General features: G+C 46.7%; 1 protein-coding gene across 2 annotated transcripts in view; it reads right to left on the minus strand.

The window, feature by feature from the left end:
* The window catches only part of IMP4 (IMP U3 small nucleolar ribonucleoprotein 4), a 124352-nt gene that overhangs the window by 63733 nt on the left and 39661 nt on the right, over nt 1–20958 (minus strand). For both annotated transcript variants that reach the window (XM_069647570.1, XM_069647571.1), the window contains exon 4: nt 162–271. In XM_069647570.1, coding sequence (XP_069503671.1) covers nt 162–271 — 110 coding nt within the window. The remainder of the gene's footprint in view (nt 1–161; nt 272–20958) is intronic.

Consider the following 20958-nt stretch of genomic DNA (forward strand, 5'->3'; position numbering starts at 1 on the left):
CGAGGAATTGATGTCCTTATTACATGTCAAATAAGAACCATCTGTGATTTCCAGCACCCTCCTACGTATTTAGTTCACACCACTGTAGACCACCTTTAAGATAAACCCTTGGTTGAATCTTCAGGAGGCATTTTAAAAAAGGGAAGGAGTGCAGAGCTTACCTTGGCAAACATTTTTAAGCGAGAGCTTGGGTCCCTGGAAGTGGTAATCATAATTTTGGGATCTTCGACGCCTGCCCACCGGTACTCGTCGTCCACATGACTGCTTACACCTGCAGAGCCACAAAGAAGTTACCTGGATAATGAGGCTAAGTAACCCATCTGAGGCACAGAGGGAATACAAAGGCAAGAAGTAAAGTAATGCATTGCCAAAGCATAAACCTATTTTCCTCTGGAGCACCCAGTGGAAAATCACACAGGAGTACACAGCCAGGTTTCTAGCATCCTTAAAACCATAATAGGTTATTTTAAATTGCATGTATTTTAGACTCAGTTTGTAAGCCATGGCAATGGGGACGGACACGATTGTTCCCTGACAGGGCACTGCACATCTCCAGAGTGTGCAAACATAGTTGAACAATTTAAGAATTCCATTTTGGACAGGTCTTAAATTAATGATTAAGCAAGCAGGCCACAGATTGCCAGCGCTATCAGCACCTAGCATCAACCCAGCATCAGGAACAAGCGGGAAGTGCACATTTTAGCTTTGGTACATGTAAATGAAAACCAACCACCAAACGCATCTATGAACATTTACAGATTGTATTCAGCAAAACTTAGCTGAAATGTTTTACCACAAACGCCCGCATCCTCCCCTTCAACCACCTGCCCTTTCTATATACCTTACCCCAATTTACCATCTAGGTGTGTGGTGAAAAAGTGGCAAAAAGAAAAATTGAAATTGCCATTTATCAAAAGTGGGTAATACCAAATAGACCCTCAAGACAGCCCTCAGGAGTAATGTGGCTGAATACAAAAAGGACAGAAGCACCTTTCGATTTTCTCGCTCTTTAAAAAGTAGTCGCTGAGAAGCCATAGAAAACAAGATACGAGGCTGGGTACAGCATGATCAACGGTTGTACTCGACACCCAACCCAGAAAAGTAGGACAGCCGGAACAGAGTCCCCAAGGACATGTGGATAATACAGCAGTTAGAGGATGATTTCCAATGATCACAAATGGCTGATCCTCAGCAAACGTCCCAGATGGCACAGGAGACGCTGCCTGATTAAGGTGTTAATTTCGAACTTTGCAGGACCACGGGCTGTCCCTCTTTCACTTGTATACCCTCCTCCCTAGCCCAGATGTCCTTATCCCTCTGGGTGAGTGCTATGGACTGTCACCCTAAATATGCTAAATACTAAAACTGAGCTGCAGGGATGACCTAAAGGCTATGGCTTTAGCCAAGACTCCCTCAGAGACTTACACCTCTCCCTACACTAGCCCCGCTTAGTGTTCCAATGGTGGTTTGGTAACAGTGCCTTGCACTTACTCTGTTGTTGCATTTTCCATCATGCTCACTGTTGCCTTAACCTTTCTACTCTACCTACCTGTTAAGACAGTTTTTCTGAAGTCTGAGAGCTCAGTAAAACCATTAAACTGAGGCAGTACAAGACTCCACTCTTAGTACAAGGCTGTACCACCTGAGTTCAGGGTAGCGTAGACCGAGCAGCCAGGAGGGAGAGAGGACTGTCGAATCAGTACAAAGTAATTGTAATACAAATGGTTCAAAGAAACACTATGTATTGTAAAAGATAAATGGTTGATTTAAATACAAGCAGGCCTTGTTAGGGAGTATTGTCTTCTATGCCAATTCCCTTCAACCTTACAGACCCCCAGCTCTTTTGCTGGACTTTTTAATTTTAAAGCCTGGAGGGAGTGGGACCTTTTTCTCACTCCCTCGTGTGTTTTGACCTGATATGGATTGTGTGTTTGCTTTGTTTTGGAGTCTGACAAAATCCATAGGCATCTACTTTTTGTATGGCGACACCCAGCACCTTTAGTGCAGTGTCACAGGGAAATCCTTTAGATTTCTCACAAGGTTTAAATACCTTTTCTTGTGTGAACTACCATTCCCAGGAATAATAAAGTGAAATTGACTTTACGTACCCTTTTCTCTTTATAGGTCCAGCACACACCATTTTATGAGGAGTGCTGGGGGGGGTTGCTTAGTAGCCCCTTATCCTACCTACTCATGTAACATTTCTTAGGCTACCCTCATTACTTTAAAATAGCTGGTGCTAGTAGTTTAATTTTCCTACCATTGCGCTTTTCTACCACAGGCTAAATCTTCAGCTGCAGTATATGTTGGCAAAATGGCCCGGTCTTCTTTTGTCACCATTTTCTAGTTGTGAGGTCTTTCTTGGGTTTTACTCTGCGTGCAAGCCCAGGTTTGAGCCCTTTGTTCGTTTTGCCTTTGGCAGCCTTCAGCCCTGAAACCTGCCTCTGGCTCCAGTGTGTCTGGAAAGGCAGGAAGTGAGGGAGGTTCCCAAAACTCCTCTCCTTGGTCTCTAGGAGTGCCTAAAAACCAGTTCCGATTGGCTGGCTGGTTGTCCTTTCAGGAAAGACACCCCACTGTTGGAGTGACAATCTAGGCTGTGCATGAATGGGAGACAGATGCTTAAAAGGTGAGGGTTTTCGGACTCGAGGCAGAGTCAACCACTGGGAAGAACACCCTACGAAGAAACCGTGAACGAAGCTTGCTGCATCCTCCTGTGCCTTTGAATTTTTCCAGTGAAGCCCTGCTGCTGTGCTGAAACTCTTCCCGTGGGTTAGTGGGACCAACAAACCCCTGAGACGAACTACACTGGACCATCTTCCCCGACTGGCTGTGCTTCTTTGCTGCTGCAGGATCCGAGTGCCAGGGATTGAGAAATCTGTAGTTGAGTGCAATGTCTGCAATCCGGCCAGGAGTCTAAGGACCTTCCAGAAGTAGGACAACCACAGTTTAGGTCCCTTTACCAAAGTGCAGGACTCAAGGAGTGAAGGAAGCCCAACCAGTGTACAATATCTGCCGTGGTGCTGTTTACCATGCGCTGAAACCGCAAGTGCTGCTTATCTGAAAAGAGCCCATAGCTGCTGATGACCTCCAAAATTGCTGCCGCTGGAGTCCTCCAGATGTCCTCCCTCTTGTCCCCACGACTGAGGCTCAAGAACCCAGGATCTGCATCGCTGCAACAGGACAGAATCCAGCTGGCGCACTCTTCTTCAAACCAGAGGTACTGTTTAGACTTGGGGTACTTACCACAGTGTCTTTAGCTTTGCTCTTCTCAGTTGAGACTTGCAGTGGCTACTTTTGTTAAGAGTCCATTTCAAATTTGCTTTCCACAAGTGTAACAGCTTGTGACCTTACAGTGATTTTCTACAAAACTCTATCTCAACTCCATAGACTGTGCTCCAATTAACTTTGGCTGTCCTGGCTCCCTGCGGACTCTTCTAGCTCATTGACATTGATATTTTCTATCCCTCCGAATTGATTGCGTTTAAACTGTTATTGCTGGAAAAGGTTTTGTCTAGACGTCATTGTAGAATTTAAGTATACTCACATGCCCCAAGAACCAGTTTAAACTTTTTCCTTCCTTTAACCTTTCCTTTCTGCAACCCTAGAATCTGCAAAGCATACTAGTGATATATAAATGCCATTACTGTCCTTGTGAATGAAGTCACCTCCGGGTGTAGTAGGTGTGCAAAAAGCATCTCTTAACAGTATCCACTAAACTTATGATGATTCTGAAAAAGTATTTTAAAGTACATTGGATTGTCATATCGTGTCCGTTTTAAAAAGCTTATTTAAAAATTGGTGTTAAATAAATAACTGAAATCTTGAGTACAAGTGTTATTTGGCTACTTTTATTTGCTTATTTCGCTGAGACAGCTCTACAACTCACATGTACCCCTCTTGAGATAAGCCTGGCTGCTCAGTCACACTGCCAACCAGTGTAGTACAGGCCTATACCAAAAGGTGAGTTACCTAATCGCAAGTAGACAAGTGTTGTGTAGTCTTGCATAGTGTTACTACATCAATTCTTGCCCAATACTGGTGGAAGCGGTGGGATGGCATAAAGTGGATACATTGACTATTTGCTGTACTTGTGCCCAACTAAACCAGCTACAAGGCTAAGCTCCACCAAAAGGTTAAGCAATTGTAACATGCCAAATATGGATAACTTTAATGAGGCAGCCCCTAAAAGTAGAACAACTGAAAGATGTGTGTAAAACCAGGGGTCAGACTCTAAAAGGAAAAAAAAGCAAATCGATTACAAGGTTGTTAAATCACCAAAGTTTTGGTAGTAGGCCTGTAACCCCTACTCACCCAAGTAATGTGGAAGATAAAGATGAGGATGCTAGTTTAGAGTAAAGCTCCAATCTGCAAGAGGAGCCAGAGGAGGTAGAGGACTCTCAGGAAGAGAGATCCTCTCTGCCACAGTCTGCCCTTGTACCTCAGTCAGTTCCCATTGGGACCCCACCAGGTCCACATTTAACACAAGAATATATTTCTCGAGAGATTAAGAGTAGAGTTGGAATTCAAGAAACTAAATGTCCAAGCTGAAGCTAAACATCAAGAGGTGAAACTAGGAGAACGAGATGCAACATGAAATGGATATGAGAAATAGGTCCCTGGATTCTGCTTCCCTTTCAGGGTCTTCTAGGTCTGCTAGTCCCAAGAGGCCTCGGCTGCCTAAAGAAGCAGCGAGTATGTATGAACCTAAACTTGATGCGTTGGATTGGCTGGGTACGTTTGAATACACCTATGGTATTCAAGGAATAAGTGGGAATGATTTAATTCCAGGGCTCATGTCTTGGCTCCCCCTGAATGACTGTGATGGAGTTGGGTGCCAGTGAGAGAAAGGGTTATGAATCAGTAAAGCTGGCATGAATAGCCAGATTTAAGGAAACTTCTTCCCAGTAACTTAAGAGGTTTGGAACCTTCAAAAAGACTGATGGTACACCTTGGGCTACCTGGGTATGTGAATGTTTGTACCCATTAACCCAACCATCTACGTTTCTCAGAGTACACACCTTTGAAGGAGCCAAGACAGCACTTGTCTGATTCAAAAGAAATTGACCCTAAAAAGCTAGCACAAGCGGCTAACTCGAGGGTAGCAAACAGGGCCACTCACAAAAAGGAAGGGAAGCAGTACAAGAAAGAGGCTAAAGAGAATTCTAATTCCAATCATTCGAAAAGGGCCACAAACATAGCAAGGGTCCATGGGAAACATGGTAGGTCTAGTGAATCCTTGGTGCCAAACCACAGGGAGGTCTACATAAACCCCCATTCCAGAGAACATTTTGGAAATCATGTTAAAGGGGATACCAGATACAAGGGTAAACCTTCAGGGGTCCACACTGCCCGCTTAGCCTTCATCCCTGAGGGAGAAGCCCAAATGGCAAGTGCACACTTCAACTACTGGTTGAAGACCCCGCAGGAGTTCCAGCCAGTGCTTCTTTAGTGTCTGTGCGAACAACAGAATGCGGATGTGTTTAACTCCATTACAGATAACCCAAAAGAAAATTATAATGACAGCGTTCTTGTAAATGTCCAGGAATCTCCTGCCATCAGATACACTGAGGCAAGCATTAAAGCGGTGGATGAAGGTTTTTTTTTCAAACCAGAGGATGTAGCCAAGTCACCCAAAGGTCCCACTAAATTTGCAGGAGGCCTTATCCAAATGGTTCCTATTCTACCAGCTCTCGTCCAGTGCAATAATATGTTAGTGTACAGAATGAAGTGTCAGGGAGTCCTGTTAGGAAATGATTTGAAAAGACTTTGAGTTGTATCTAGTACCCCCAGGCCTCCCAGCAAAAAGCAGGAACAAACGAGATTGGCCAGAGAGGCAATCTTAAGAGACTCAGTTTGAGGGTGAGGAGATTTCCAATACCTCCAGTCCACAGGAAGGCCACCCTTCAATTCTCAGGAAAAAGAAAGTCAAATGGGAAATCCTAGGTCTCTTGGGGAAAAAGAAAGTTCTCAAACCGAAACCTGTTTCTATGACAAGGATATCCGAGAGGAATGTCCCAGGTCACCTAAGTGACCCCTTCACTGGCTGAGTGGAAAGACCAACCAAACCCTGGAGTCAGCTACGGGTAACAGAGCTGGAGGAAAACCTTCCCTGCGTTGGAGAACTGGTTCCTAGAGATCATCCTGAGCTACAGAGAAGGTGGACCCTCTAGGGCAGACTTCAGCAGAGGACAAAGGGAGTGTCCCTCCCTAGAAGGTCTGCGCCAGCTGACGGCTTCGCAGCTGTAAGGGCAAGAGCCATGGAAGCATAGGCATTACTGAGAGGATGGTCTCCTCTACAGTGAACATACTGATTCTACCGCAGGGGACGACAAGAGACTGCTAGTGCCGCAGCAGGTGAGACAGCAGTTCCTACAGTTAGCACATGATATTCCTTTGGCTGGCCACTTGAGCTTCAAGGGGACCAAAGAGAGGCTATCTCTGTACTTCTACTATCCCCAAGATGTACAGACATTCTGTAGGAGCTGCCACACTCGTCAGACATCTGGCAAGAGAGGGTTCAAGAATGTGGCACCTTTAGTGCCCCTCCCTGTGGTGAGAGCCCGTTTTGATGGGGTGGGGGATTGACATTGTTGGTCCCCTAGACCCTCCAACTCGCTCAGGCAACAGATTTATATTGGTTGTGGTAGACCATGCTACCAGGTATCTTGAGACAATACCTATGAAAACGGTTACTGCTCAGGCAGTGGCTAAGGCCATCCTTGGCATCTTTACCAGGGTAGGTTTTCCTAAGGAGGTCATCTCTGACAGAGGATCAAATATGTCCCACTACATGCAGACCATGTGGAAGAACTACAGAGTGACTTACAAGTTCTCAACAGCCTACCATCCCCACACCAAGAGCATGAACCCCTTAGAAGAAAGTGGGACTATCTACTGCTATGCCTTCCTCTTTGCTTATAGATCAGTCCCTCAATCAGGGGTTGGGTTCAGCGCCTTTGAACTACTTTATGGTCATCGAGTGGTTGGAGAGTGCTCCTTCCCTACAGCCACTGAGAGTCACTGACTATGTGCTGGGCCTCAGGAAGAGGATGGCACCAATGATGACAGAAGCTTCAGAAAACCTAAAAGCAGGTCAGGCACTGGTTAAACATTGACAGGACCAGAAGGTGAATATGGTGGAGTACTCCAGACTAACTTGTCTTGGTTTTGTACCTACAAGGCAGAGGGTAAACTGAAGAGTTAATTATTTAGTGGACTTTGGAAACCCCAAGGAGGCCTCTAGGGTCTATCACACTAACCGTCTGAAGGCTCGTTTCCAGACCAGAACTAGGAGCTTTTCTTCTAGCCGCTGATCAAGAGGAGGAGAGGGAACCTCTCACTGATCTCCTCAGGGGACAACCCTCAGATGAGAAAATTGAAGTAGTAAAACTCTCTTTGGATTTGACTCTGCAACAACAGGAGGAGTGCAAGGCTATGTTGAATCCGTTTTCCTCCCTGTTTTCACCAACACCAGGTGTGGCCCCTTGGGGCCAGCATGACACATAAAGGAAGAGGTCAAGAAGATGCTTGATCTTGGGGTTATTGAGCCATCTACAAGTCCATGGGCTACTCCAGTTGTACTGGTACCAAAAGCAGGAACCACAGAGTTGAGATTCTGTGTGGAATGTAGAGCTCTTTATGCAGTCACCACGAGTGATGCCCATCTGACCATAAAAGCGAGTAAATGTCAAATTGGTCAGAGTAAAGTGGTCTACCTGTTCCCTTGCACCCACGCTTTACAATCTATATGCATCAGATATGGGAGGGAGTATAGGTGTCTGTAGAAATGTTCCACCCAAGATAGACGATGATCATCTGGCCTGGCTCGCATATGCAGACGATAGTGCTGGATAAAACCCAGTTAGGCCTGCAACGAACTATGGATAAATTAGTACAATAAAATAGACTGGCATAAACTATCAAAAAACAAAGATGATGATGACTGGACGGAAGAGGTCATGCACTCTTATGTATGTCTAGGTATTTTTTTTTTATTTCTGACACTATGAATATAGCACTACTTGAGAAGTCAGAAAATTGAAAAAAAGGTTCCTTGCGTTATTACATTTTGTGAGAGCTAAAGGTGGCTTTTCCCTGGAGGGTCTTGTCAAATTATATAAATCCTGCTTAATTCCTTGCTTGAGCTAAGGCCTAGAGTTATTTGAGGTTAGAAAAACAAGTTGGTTATAAATTGAAGGAAACATCTGGAGAAGAGCTCCTGGGGTTCCCATTAATACCCAGGTGGAAGCTTTGGACTGCGAGCTAGTATTGCTCTCCCTTAATATGCAAAAGAAATTGGCTATGGGTATAATTTATATACGCATGAGAAGTAAAGTTTATGATCTTGATTGTATATTTTCCATTTAAAAAAAAAAGGTGTTAACACAGGGTTGTGATAACCAAGCTTTTAAAGAATGGAATAAGTATGTGTTCTAATTCTTTGAGGAGATTGGTTTGGATATTGACAAGGAAATTTTGCAGTAATGGAAAGAGATTAGGAAGAACCTGTGATTGAGACAATAATATTAGCTATTTATCTAAATACAAAAATATTGAAAATTATGTTAAGCAAGCCTTGTCAGTTGACACGTCATGTGACTATATAATAAAATCATCAAAATATGAAGATAGTAAGATTCATAATGTCAATAAGGCTGGAGCTCTTACCTAATCTTTCCAGAATCAGTGCTTGGGAAAAGATCCTGTATGCTTTACGTCTGGGTAGACTATGCCAACAGGAGATTGAAACCCCTTGACATTTGCCAACTAACCGTTTTGAATTTAAGATTTGTCAAAAAGGCTACTTCAGAATGTAACACAAGCTGTAGAATGTTCATAGAGATCAAATTCAGGAAGCCTATTATACTCAGGGAATTGTACGCTATTGAAATAACACGATGTTCCATATATGGTTCATAATACTGGATCGTATCAAGTAATACAGATGGTTTCATTGGTGGCTACCAACTCTATTGCACTTTAATGAACAAACGGGGTGGTCCATTTTATATTTGTTGCAAGATTTTATATGGTTTTATTTCATGTAATATGATGTATACAATATAATGTTTTTATGATTTTTGTTACAAATGATGTACTTTTATGAGATGGTTTTCTATTGTGTTAAAACGTTTATGTAACTATAAAAAAAGTAATAAATACATAAAATGTGTAGGTGTGGATCTTTAGGGAAGGGTCATAGTACCATTACGATCATAACGTTCAAGTTGTAATTCTTAGCATTCAAGAAATTGTACGTGAATGACACAGTGGGGGCTACTAGCCAAGGACATGAACAGCTTTTTATTTTTTAAATATCAAATGCCAATGATAAACTGCTGATTTGGAATTCACTTTTCCTAAAACTACCCGAGAAAGGAGTGTTAGGCAGAATTGCATGCAGTACCCTCTGGGACCACCACATACAATTAGGACTAGAGGTGCAAGCAAACACCAACCTTTGGTACAAGTCTGTAATACACAGTTTGTGGTACAGAGCTGAGCAGCCAGGCTCATCTCAAGAGGGAATGTGAGCAGTACAAGGATGTTACACAGAGGTCTCACAATCACAATGGTTCAGGTAGGCACTTACACTCAAGGTTTCTTGGTAAAACATTACACAGTCATTTAGAAAACATTCACTAGAAGGAGGCAACTTATACACAAATATACTTCAATACCAAACCAATACGTTTCTGAGTAAATTAGGCTCCCCTGAAATAAGAGCAAAATGGCATTTCAGTTACTTTGAATGGGAGTTAAAAGGCACAAGTTAATAGAATAGGTCACAAATACTTTGTCAGTGCAAATAGTTTTGATTCAGTTCAATAGGCCTAGGCCAAAGTCAATGGGCTAGTGTCTTGGATAGGAAAGAGCAGTTCTTTTAGTAAACAGTAAAGTCTTTGCCAATGTTCTCAGAAGTAGTCTGTACGACAAAGAATCATATGTTGGGTAACAAGCTGATTATGCCTGCAAGTTGGGTAAGTTTCACAAACTTTCACCGCGAGAGGCAAGTTCTCTCAATCGGGCTGGCACAGTACCTTACTATGAAGAAAAAAAAAAGATGCATCTGAAGACGTTGGTTCCTGGAAGCTCCTGCAGATCTCACTGTTCCTGAGCCTCAGTCATGGGGACAAGAGGGAGGACGTCGGGGGACTCCTGCACGGCCCAGGGACGGGTCAAACAAGCTGGCAAAATGGAAGATATTCGGTTTGAGTAGCTGTCATCAAGCACACAAGCTGGTGTCCTTCCCCCTGGTTAATACTACCAGCCCTGAGAATGGTATCCAGGTGGCTTACGAGTTGATTGGTCCCACCAACTCAAAGTAGTCCTTGAAGGGGCTTCTCAGGCGAGATGAACTTGGCGATTCGGACCTGCAGCAGGGCTTCACCGGGCAAAGCAACGGGTCCAGGAGTTGCAGCAGCCGTCCTCTTCCAGCTCGCCTTCGGTTCTTTCGTTCCAGTGGTCGACTCTGCTTTCCAGTCCAAGTGACTCCCCTTTAAACAGTTTTCTCCCTTTCATTCCAGCCTAGCTGCCACTCACCCAGCAGGGTGACTGTCCTTGCCGGACAGTCAGCCAGCCAATCACACCAGAGTGCATTTGGGTCTCCTACGAGACTAAACACAGGGAGTTTTGGGCACCTCCCTCACTTCCTGCCGACCCCAGACACTCGGACGCCAGAGGCGGTCTTCAGTCCAGACAAACTCTAGAAGGACCTTTCCAAAAAGAAATGGTGAAAAAAGAAGACCGGGACGCGTTTAAATATGGCGCCATCTTAACTGGAAAACATAGGAAAAAAAGAAACTGCCATTTTATTTTTTTTCTTTATTATTGACAGTTGAAGTAAACATTAACTTCTCAATTTACTTATTTTTTAAATTTCTTTATTATTCACTTCTCATCAACACAAGCCAAAAATGGTTACTGTACAGTACAACATTGGATATCAGGTGGTTGCTTTCGGAAGTGGTTACAACTACAATCTAATTGCAAGCTTTACATTGGCTCAATGCACGTGAAATGGGATTCACGGGACCTCCAAGGAGCCCTCAGTTCTCTACGGGTCCCTCTGCACCTCCCTCCAGGGATACCTTAGGCTAATGGTCCCAGACACGTTATACAGGAGAGGGGTTAACCCAGGGAGCTCTCCTGGGTTAATAAATATGCTGTGAAGGAGTTCCAAATATTTTTGGGTCGATTTTGCAGCCCACAAAGGGTCGCATATTCTTTATCCGTGTCACACAACCAGACTAGATCTTTCAGCCATTTGTTCACCCTCGGTGGCATTGCATTCATCCATTTCATCAGGATACATCTCTTAGCGGCAATCATACAGGTCGATAGCAACCTTCGATACGGTTTTGGTAGTCCTGGGAGCCACCCAAACATACAGCACAGCAATACGCATGGCACATCTTGCCCCAGCATCGCTGTCATAATACCCGGCACCTCCTCCCAAAAAGAGTTCAGCTTAGCACAGGACCACAGCATATGTAGCAGGTCGGCGGAGTCAGCCTTACATCTAGGGCAGTAGGCGAGTTTGGTACTGTTGTAATGGTGTGTATGTAGGGGGGGGGGGAAGATGTATGCTCTGTGCAGTGTCTTAAAATGGATTTGCTGTAGCCGGGCGTTGAAGGCACCCTTGTGTGTTGTGCCGCAAATCACTGCCCATTATTGTCCACAAGGGGCACCCCAGAGTCGTCCTCCCATTTACTCTTACATCTCAAGTGTTCTTGGGGCGAATCAGTCTGGATTAACTTATATATTGTGGAGACCACTCCCTTACTGCCGGGGGAGTTCCTAATGTATTGTAACAATGGGGTTGTGCGGGGGATTGCCGGGAACACTGGGGACCACTCTCTGAAAGCTGCTTTCATTCTAAAGTATTGCAATTTGCAGTGGAAACTACATTCCATTTTGTCTATAAACAGTTCCTGAGAGACAAACACCCCTTCTGGGTACATGTCATCCAGCCGGGCAATGCCCGCCCCCCCGCCCCTTCAGTCTTGTATAATAACCTCATCAAAGGTAGGCTTCAGAATGTCCATATTCCAAGGGGAAATGCCCGGGTTGAATGGATGCTCCACCCCTAGCCTTTTCAAGGCTCTCTGCCAAGCATGCAGTGTGCAAGCAACCGGGTCGAATCTGCATTAGTCTGTGGTTTTGCCAGATATTAGCACTCCCTGGAGAGACAATGGATCTACAGAGCATCGTTCTATGTGCACATGTGGAGTCGCCTGGGCTCCCAGCATCCAAAACTTGCAAAAAACAGGTGTGCCTCCACAAAACGCAATTCAACATCAGGGGCACCGACTTTTACCCCACCAACCCCTCTCCCCCCCCCCCCCCAACCCCTGCCTCTATATCAGGGCTGGGTTAGTGCATCCCAGCCAATACGTGGGTTTTTCGGATACCAGGCTAATTTAATCAATAGGGAACACACTTGCTTAAAATATCCCACCCCGGCCATACTAGTATATTCTGAAAAATGTATAGAAGTTTAGGGATCACTATAATTTTGGCCACTGCGATTCTACCCATGAGCTGAGTCTGCACCATCTATCTACACTAGACCTCAAGGACTAAGTATTTGTTATGGTTGTTCTCTAGCAGGGTCCGAGCGTCTCTGCTCACCTGCACCCCTAGGTACGTGACCTCGGACTGTTCCCATCCATAACCCTCAGTGTTTAGGGGCTGTGTAGTAGGGAATAGGGAAGCCTCACCGAAACCTGCGACTTCCTGCGTTAGCGGGGCTAAGTTGTTTGCAGGGTCCCGAATATACACAATTGCGACATCCGCCTACAGCAATATTAATTCCCTGTCCCCTCCCACCCCAATCGCCAAGCCCCTATGCCCATGAAACCCCCGCAGCCGGGCCACTAGTACTTCCACTTGCCATAGCGAAAAGTAATTGCCAGAGCGGGCAACCTTGTCTGGTTCCACGCGCCTTAACCTAAAAAGGTCAGATCTTATGCCGCCAACACCTATCTGGGCGCTCGATCCAGCATATACAAGCTGTACCGCCGACAGGTAGTATGCTGGAAATCCCAGCTGGAGTAGCACTTCAAATAAGTAATTTCATTTCACAGAATCAAATGCTTTTTTCATATCCAGTAGTGCTGCCACTGCTTGCTTTTTAGGATCTATTTGGGCCAATATTGCGAATAGTCTGAGGTTCAAAGAGGTCGACCTCCCTGGGATAAACCCAGCTTGGTCCATATGGATTATATATGTGTGACATGTGGGAGCAATCGGTCCGACAGCACTCGCAAATATTTTTGTTTCCAGATTCAGTAGGGATATCAGGCGGTACGAAGAACATTCCAGGGGGTCTTTTCCGGACTTAAGGATTAGTGTTATCACTGCCTCACGCATCATGGGGGGGCGGGAAGAGGTGGCCCACTGTCATCCCCTCCTCCCAGACCTCCAACATGTGCATGGCTACCTCGGGCCCCACTCTTTATAAAATTCAGATGTTATCCCATCCGTATCCGGCGCCTTGGAAGAGGGGAAGAGCACGTATCGCACCAAGGATCTCATCTACTGTGATGAGGGGGCGCTAGGGCCTCTATTGCCTCGAAGTTTAGCTTTGGAACAGCTGTTGCTATGATGTACTCCTCAAGCTCTTCTTTCAGCAACGTGCTCCGCGAGGCGTAGAGGGTTTGATAGTTGTCATGATTCCTGCCCCTCATGTCCCGCGCCCTCCAAGATGTCAGGCTGGAGCCAGGCCACAATCACCTACATGGCCCTCAAGGGCCTCTTCATCCCTCCAAAGACCCACTTGGAGTCAGACTTGGCACTTGTGGCACCAGACTCACTCACTCCCAGAGGATAACATTGGGGATTGGACTTGTAGTGCATTGATGGGGACAAGGTGGATGCCCTGACATATTTCGGTTCCCAGAACTGCATGTGCAGTCTAGTCTTTTGGGTGTGGTTCAGCCCAGAGACACCTGGGATACCCAGAGACTATTTAAGCCACGCCCAGGCTGAGAAACATGCTTTGTGTTTTCTGCACCTGCAGCGCGACACTCACCATGTTCGGATCGGTCTCCAGCAGGCCTGCATCTTTCTTATGCACTCAGCTCCTGCAAGAACAAGAACACCGTTAGGAACAGCCTTACCTTGCGGCGCTACTGCCCATCATTCATTGCTTCTTCTGTTCTGGGGGCATCTTCGGCGGTGGCATTCCCATCACGGCACGTCGCCTCCTAGGGAAAAGGGAAAAGAACAGAAAAGACCGTACGAGCTTCAAACGCTTACCTGAATCCCAGGCACTCTGGGGGAACTCTTTCTCCGGAACTTCTCATCCATCTGCAAGAAGGAAAAGACACTCCAGGTTAGTGTGGAAACATCTAGAGGCGCTGCATACCGCGCTTATTCACCACATTTCTTCTTCATAACCGGCATCCAAGCTGAAAACGTTGCGGCACCTAAAAGACACAGAAAAAGAACTCGGTTCAACACAAACACGAAAGGGTCGCATCGCGCTCTCACTCACCTTCAGCACTACTCATCTCAGCAGCACGTTGCCATCCCCGGATGCCGCCATCTCAGGAAGGAAATGAACGAAGTTAGAGACCTGTTCAAAAGACTCATACTTACCGGTCTGACTCTTGCCAGTGAAGTAACTAGGCAGCAACGAGCCCGCATCAATCAACACGCCCCTGCGCTGAAAGCAGGACGGAGAGCACACTTTCCAAGAAAACTAGGTGAGCTGTGGATCAAAGGGAAGGGTTGGACCCCCGGGGAAGAAGGGGTTCAAGCACACAGAGACAATAGGGAGTGAAACTCTACCAATCCTGTGTTTCAGGTCCAGTCTCCAGTCGAGTAGACTCCAGGGAAGGGTTTGAGGTCGTAAGAGGTCAGAACAGGCTGAGTGACGTCCCCGTGGATACCAGGTGAGCGTTACAGAACACAAAGCCTCACATCAAAATCCACCTGGGCGTCATGGAAACGTCAGAAACCGACCAGTTAGCCCACATGTTGAGGCAGCTACATTCCGAAGTACATGCAGCCAGGCAGGAGACCAACACCCTGAGGAGAGAGCTGATAGTAGCCAAAGAACGCACTGATGATTTAAGCCGGCAACTTCTCCAGTCACAAGCAGGGCATGCACCATTGCCGGGAAGCGTGCCCTCGATGCCAGCACCAACAGCCAATCCCGTTCAGATAACCCTTCCTGGGGCAGTTCCCTTGGCCCCGCCCGAATGATTTACGGGGGATCCCAAGAGGTTTACAACTTTCATGAACCAGTGCCGCCTGCACTTCCTTTGTAGACCAGGGGCCTTTCCGAATGACCAATCACGGGTCGCTTTTGTGCTATACTACCTGAGTGATAGCGCCGCAGACTGGTCTGTACCCTTTGTGGCCCAAGACGATCCTTTGCTGCATGACTTCAGGGGCTTTCAGCAGGAGATGGAAAAGCTGTTCGCCAGTCGGACTCTTGGGCAGGCATTAACGAACTTCTGTCCCTACGCCAAGGGAATCAAGACCTATTCACATACATAGCCATGTTCAATAGACTCGTAGTTGAAGCAGAATGGCCAGTGGAGAAGAGAACCACGTTATTTCATCAGGGGTTGCGGGGGGAGCTCAAGGATGTTCTCGCACAAGAAGTGAATCCCCTGGAAGACTGCTCAGAACTCATTGACCTTGTTGTTCAATTGGATCATAGATTGCAGGAACTAAGATCAAATCGAACCAGACCGGACCCTCGCCCTATGTATGTGCGTTCAAAGGACAATATTGCCTGCACAACGGAAGGTTCAGGAGCACCAATGCAAATTGGGGGGTGTCAGATCCCCCTTGACTAAAGCGGAGAGGGATAAAAGGAGACAGCAGCAGTTATGGCTGTACTGTGGAAGGACAAGTAATTTCCTTAAAGAGTGCCCTGTGAAGCCACCGAGGAGGATGGTAGGGGCCATGGACAAGGAAGATACTATCAAGGAATCGGAAAACTCCCCAGGCCAGCAAGTGTAGGGGTCCACTTGTCGAGCGAAGAAAATGAACTACAGACTTCCCATTTTGCGGTCTTGATCAATCACCAACAACCATCTTGGATGTACGCATTAAGAGCGTACATTGACAGTGGAGCTGTTGGGAATTACATCGACCAGGATCTTGCGGCAATAATGGGGCTTCCGTTACGCCCTAAATCAACCACCGACACTGTTACCACTGTAGACGGCACTGAAATAGCTTCTGGTCCAGTATCCCAATGCACTGCAGCTTTAACCCTTCTGTGCCAGGATGGACACCAAGAATCTATCGTTTTCGACCTCATTAAGGCACCACAGTTCCGGTTGATTTTGGGAATGCCAGGGTTGGTAGCTCACAATCCTCGAATCGATTGCCGAGCAAAAGAATTGGCCTTTCCCGAGACTTGCGCTCACACATGTTATCGCCAAGAGAAACAACCAATAGACACCAGAACCTCCATGCTGGCGACTGTGGCAATCGGCACCCTACCAAGTGAATAACAGGACTTTCAAGATGTCTTTCAGAAAGAACAGGCTAATACCCTGCCACCGCATAGACCATACAATTGCCAAATCGACGTGATACCCGACGCACAAATCCCTTGTGGACGAATTTACGCATTCACGGAACCAGAAAACCAGCACCTGAAGGCCTATCTTGACCAATACCTAGCCAACTGGTTCATCCGTCCCTCGAAGTCTCCAGCAGCCAGTCCTCTATTCTGCGTACCGAAAAAGGAGGGGGACTTGAGAACGTGCATCGACTATCGCGCACTGAACCAGATTACCGTAAAAAAACGCTATCCCCTGCCACTGATCCCTGAATTGTTTGATCAAGTCAAAGATGCCCAAATCTACACAAAACTAGACCTGAGGGAGGCATATCACCTTGTTCGCGTAAAACAGGGGGACGAATGGAAAACTGCTTTTTGCGTCAAATACGCCTTGTACGAATATCAAGTAATGCCCTCTGGCCTTTGGAACACGCCTGCAGCATTTCAATACTTCATGAACGATGTCCTACGGGAATTGATTGATGTTTGTGCTCTAGTGTACATCGACGATATTCTAGTATATTCTGCATCAAAGCAGGACCACGTTAAACACGTCCGATCCGTATTGGAGAAACTCCGTCAACACCAGCTGTACGCCAAGCTCAAAAAGTGCTCATGCCACATCTCTGAGGTGGAATTCCTGGGCTTTATTCTCAGCCCGAATGGAATCCGAATGGATGTACACAAGGTAGATTCTATCCTGAACTGGCCATCCCCAAATTCATTCAAGGGGGTTCAAAGTATGCTGGGTTTTGCAAACTTCTACCGCCGGTTCATCCCAGGATTTTCGCAAATCGTGCATCCCATCATGTCATTGCTAAGGAAAAGCAACAAAAAGTTCCAGTGGACAACAGAAGCCGAGGAAGCTTTCCAGTAACTCAAAGCAAGATTCACATCTGCCCCAATTTTACGCCACCCTCGCCCTGATCTACCATACCTGGTGGAAATGGACGCCTCAAGCATGGCTATGGGAGCCGTCCTCTCACAAAAGGACCCCGAAACGGGCCAGTTACACCCTGTTGCCTCCTGGTCGTGTAAATTCACACCCCCCTGAACTCAATTACGCTATCACAGACAAAGAACTCCTGGCCATTAAGTCAGCCTTTAAGGCATGGCGGCACTACTCCTTGGGCGCCAGACACACAATCACCTTAATAACTGACCCCCGGAACCTCCAGTACCTAAAAACGGCAAAGGCCCAATCCTCACGACAACTATGTTGGGCTCATTTTTTTGCTGAATAGGACTACGTAATTACATTTCGACCAGGGGTGGAAAACGGGAAGGCCGATGCCCTTTCCCGTATGGGGGTGGAAGAGCAAGGGTATCAGACCCCTGACCCAATAGAAATCATCCCGAGTGACTAGCTCCTAGGAATCACAGCAACCATAACTCAGAAAAAATTACATGAAGAAATCCAAAGCCTGATGAGTCCGGAGCAATTACAAGCGTGGAGTGCACAAGGAGAACATTACATGATAAAAGATCAGTTGCCCTACTTCAGGAATCGTTTATTCTTACCAAACCAAGAACTACGAGAACAAGTCATGTTTGGTTATCATGATTCCTTGATCGAGGGCCACCCCGGAATCGCTGAAACCCTAGCCACGGTAAATCGAAATTATTGGTGGCCCACGTGGCGTAAAGACATTATCCAATTCATCCTATCTTGTGGAGTGTGTGCTCAAAACAAGTCATCCAAGCAGAAACCGGCTGGGCTATTACAATCATTGGAAATCCCACCAGCACCCTGGCACACGTCCCTCGATTTTATTACTGACTTACCACCCAGTCAAGGGTTTAACACTATTCTTGTGGTTGTGGACCTATTTTCAAAAATGGCACATTTCATTACTGTTAAGGGGCGGCTCCCAAATGCTTCCACTCTGGCAAAGGTATTTCTTGGGGGCATTGTACTGCTCCATGGGTTTCCTAAGTTTTAGTCTCAGACCGAGGTACTCAATTTGTATCTAACTTCTGGAGAAAATGCTGCTCTATGGCCCAGATAGACATCCGGCTATCCAGCAGTCACCACCCCCAAATGGACGGTCAAACTGAGAGGACAAATCAGACGCTCAAGCAGTTTCTGCGTTGCATGTTACACCAAGCTGAAGGAAGCTGGTTCGACCTATTATGGATAGCTGAATATGCTTATAATAATTCCCTACACACCAGCACTGGGCAGACACCCTTTTATACCATGTATGGCAGGCACCCACGTACTTCTGAGTTGGACGTTCCTACAACCCTGGAAATGCCAGCAGTCAAAACCATTTCTCAAACCTTTAAAAGGGCAGCTGAACACCTACTTCAAGCTAAGAATCGCCAAAAGAAGTTTGCCGATCAACACCGAGCAAAGGCCCCCAACTAAAGTCTGGCTGGAGTACACGTGTCCATTAAAGGAACCCGAACTTCCCGTCCAAGATACCTGGGTCCATTCACCGTCACCTCCGTGATAAATCCTGTGGCGGTCAGACTAGCTTTGCCATCAAACATGCAGATTCATCCTGTGTTCCACGTGTCTCTCCTTAAACCTGTTCAACCTGGGACCCGGATAGCAACGCCACCGCAGCCAGTAGTAGTCGCTGGGGAGCCAGAATTCGAAGTCAAGGATATCCTGGATTCAAAGTACGTCAGATCCAAATTATACTACTTAGTAGACTGGAAGGGGTATGGTCTACAAGACAGGACATGGGAGCCTTGGGAGTACATCCATGCACCTCGCTTGCTTAGACGATTTCATCAAAACCATCCAAACAAACCAGGACCAGACAGAAGAGCCACCTTGAGAGGGGCCTTGAGGCGTGGGGGAGTGCTGTCATGATTCCTGCCCCTCATGTCCCCAGCCCTCCAAGATGTCAGGCTGGAGCCAGGCCACGATCACCTACATGGCCCTCAAGGGCCTCTCCATTCCTCCAAAGACCCACTTGGAGTCAGACTTGGCGCTTGTGGCACCAGACCCACTCACTCCCAGAGGATAACATTGGGGATTGGACTTGTAGTGCATTGATGGTGACAAGATGGATGCCCCCACATATTTCGGTTCCCAGAACTGCATGTGCAGTCTAGTCTTTTGGGTGTGGTTCAGCCCAGAGACACCTGGGATACCCAGAGACTATTTAAGTCACGCCCAGGCTGAGAAACATGCTTTGTGTTTTCTACACCTGCAGCGTGACACTCAACGCGTTCGGATCGGTCTCCAGTAGGCCTGCATCTTTCTTCTGCACTCAGCTCCTGCAAGAACAAGAACACCGTTAGGAACAGCCTCATCTTGCGGCGCTTCTGCCCATCATTCATTGCTTCTTCTGTTCTGCGGGCATCTTTGGGGGGGTCATTCCATCCCGGCATGCCGCTTCTTAAGGAAAAGGGAAGAACAGAAAAAAGGCATTAGTAAGCATTCAGCAAATCTTCGCTTATTTTTAAAGACTGTACGAGCTTCAAACGCTTACCTGAATCCCAGCCGGTCTGAGGGAACTCTGTCTCCGGAACTTCTCATTCGTCTGCAAGAGGGAAAAGACAGTCCAGATTAGCATGGAAATATCTAGAGGCGCCGCATACCACGCTTACTCACCGCATTTCTTCTTTATAACCGGCATCCACGCTGAAAACGTCGCGGCACCTAAAAAGACACAGAAAAAGAACTCTGTTCAACACAAATACGAAAGGGTCGCATCGCGCTCTCACTCACCTTCAGCGCTACTCATCTCACCAGCACGTCGCCATCCCCGGACGCCGGCCATCATCTAAGGAAGGAACGGAACAAAGTTAGAGAACTGTTCAAAAGACTCATTATACTTAACTGTCGGACTCTTGCCACTGAAGTAACTAGGCAGCAACAAGACCGCATCAATCAATGCCCCCCTGCTCTGAAAGCAGGACGGAGAGCACACTTTCCAAGAAAACAAGGTGAGCTGTGGATAAAAGGGAAGGGTTGGACCCCGGGGAAGAAGGGGTTCAAACACACAGACAATAGGGAGTTAAACTCTACCAATCCTGTGTTCCAGGCCCAGTCTCCAGTCGAGAAGACTCCAGGGAAGGGTTCAAGGTCGTAAGAGGTCAGAACAGGCTGAGTGACGTCCCCGTGGATACCAGGTGAGCGTTACATAGTAGTTTCGAAAGGCTTCTGCAATTGGACTCGGCTTCACCACCACCACCCAGTCTACTGTTTTTACTGCCGTTATCTCCCTGTGGCCCCTCTCATGCATCACTATTGCCGCCAAGTATCTGCCCGGTCTACCCTCCTCCCCTCGTCCCCATACCTGCGGGCCATCGCTGGCCGAGCTAAATATTTTACCTCCTGTTCAACTAGTGTGTTGAAGTGTTCCAGCTCTTCCTGTAGTTTAGCGAGTGGACCTGATTCGCCTCCCTCGCCAACCATCCCCTCCTATCTTTTAATTTCGAGCTCAGAGTCGTTTAGTTGTCTC

The sequence above is a fragment of the Ambystoma mexicanum genome, chromosome 2q (genome assembly GCF_040938575.1).
Source record: "Ambystoma mexicanum isolate Mex_15411 chromosome 2q, UKY_AmexF1_1, whole genome shotgun sequence".
NCBI classification, from domain to species: domain Eukaryota; kingdom Metazoa; phylum Chordata; class Amphibia; order Caudata; family Ambystomatidae; genus Ambystoma; species Ambystoma mexicanum.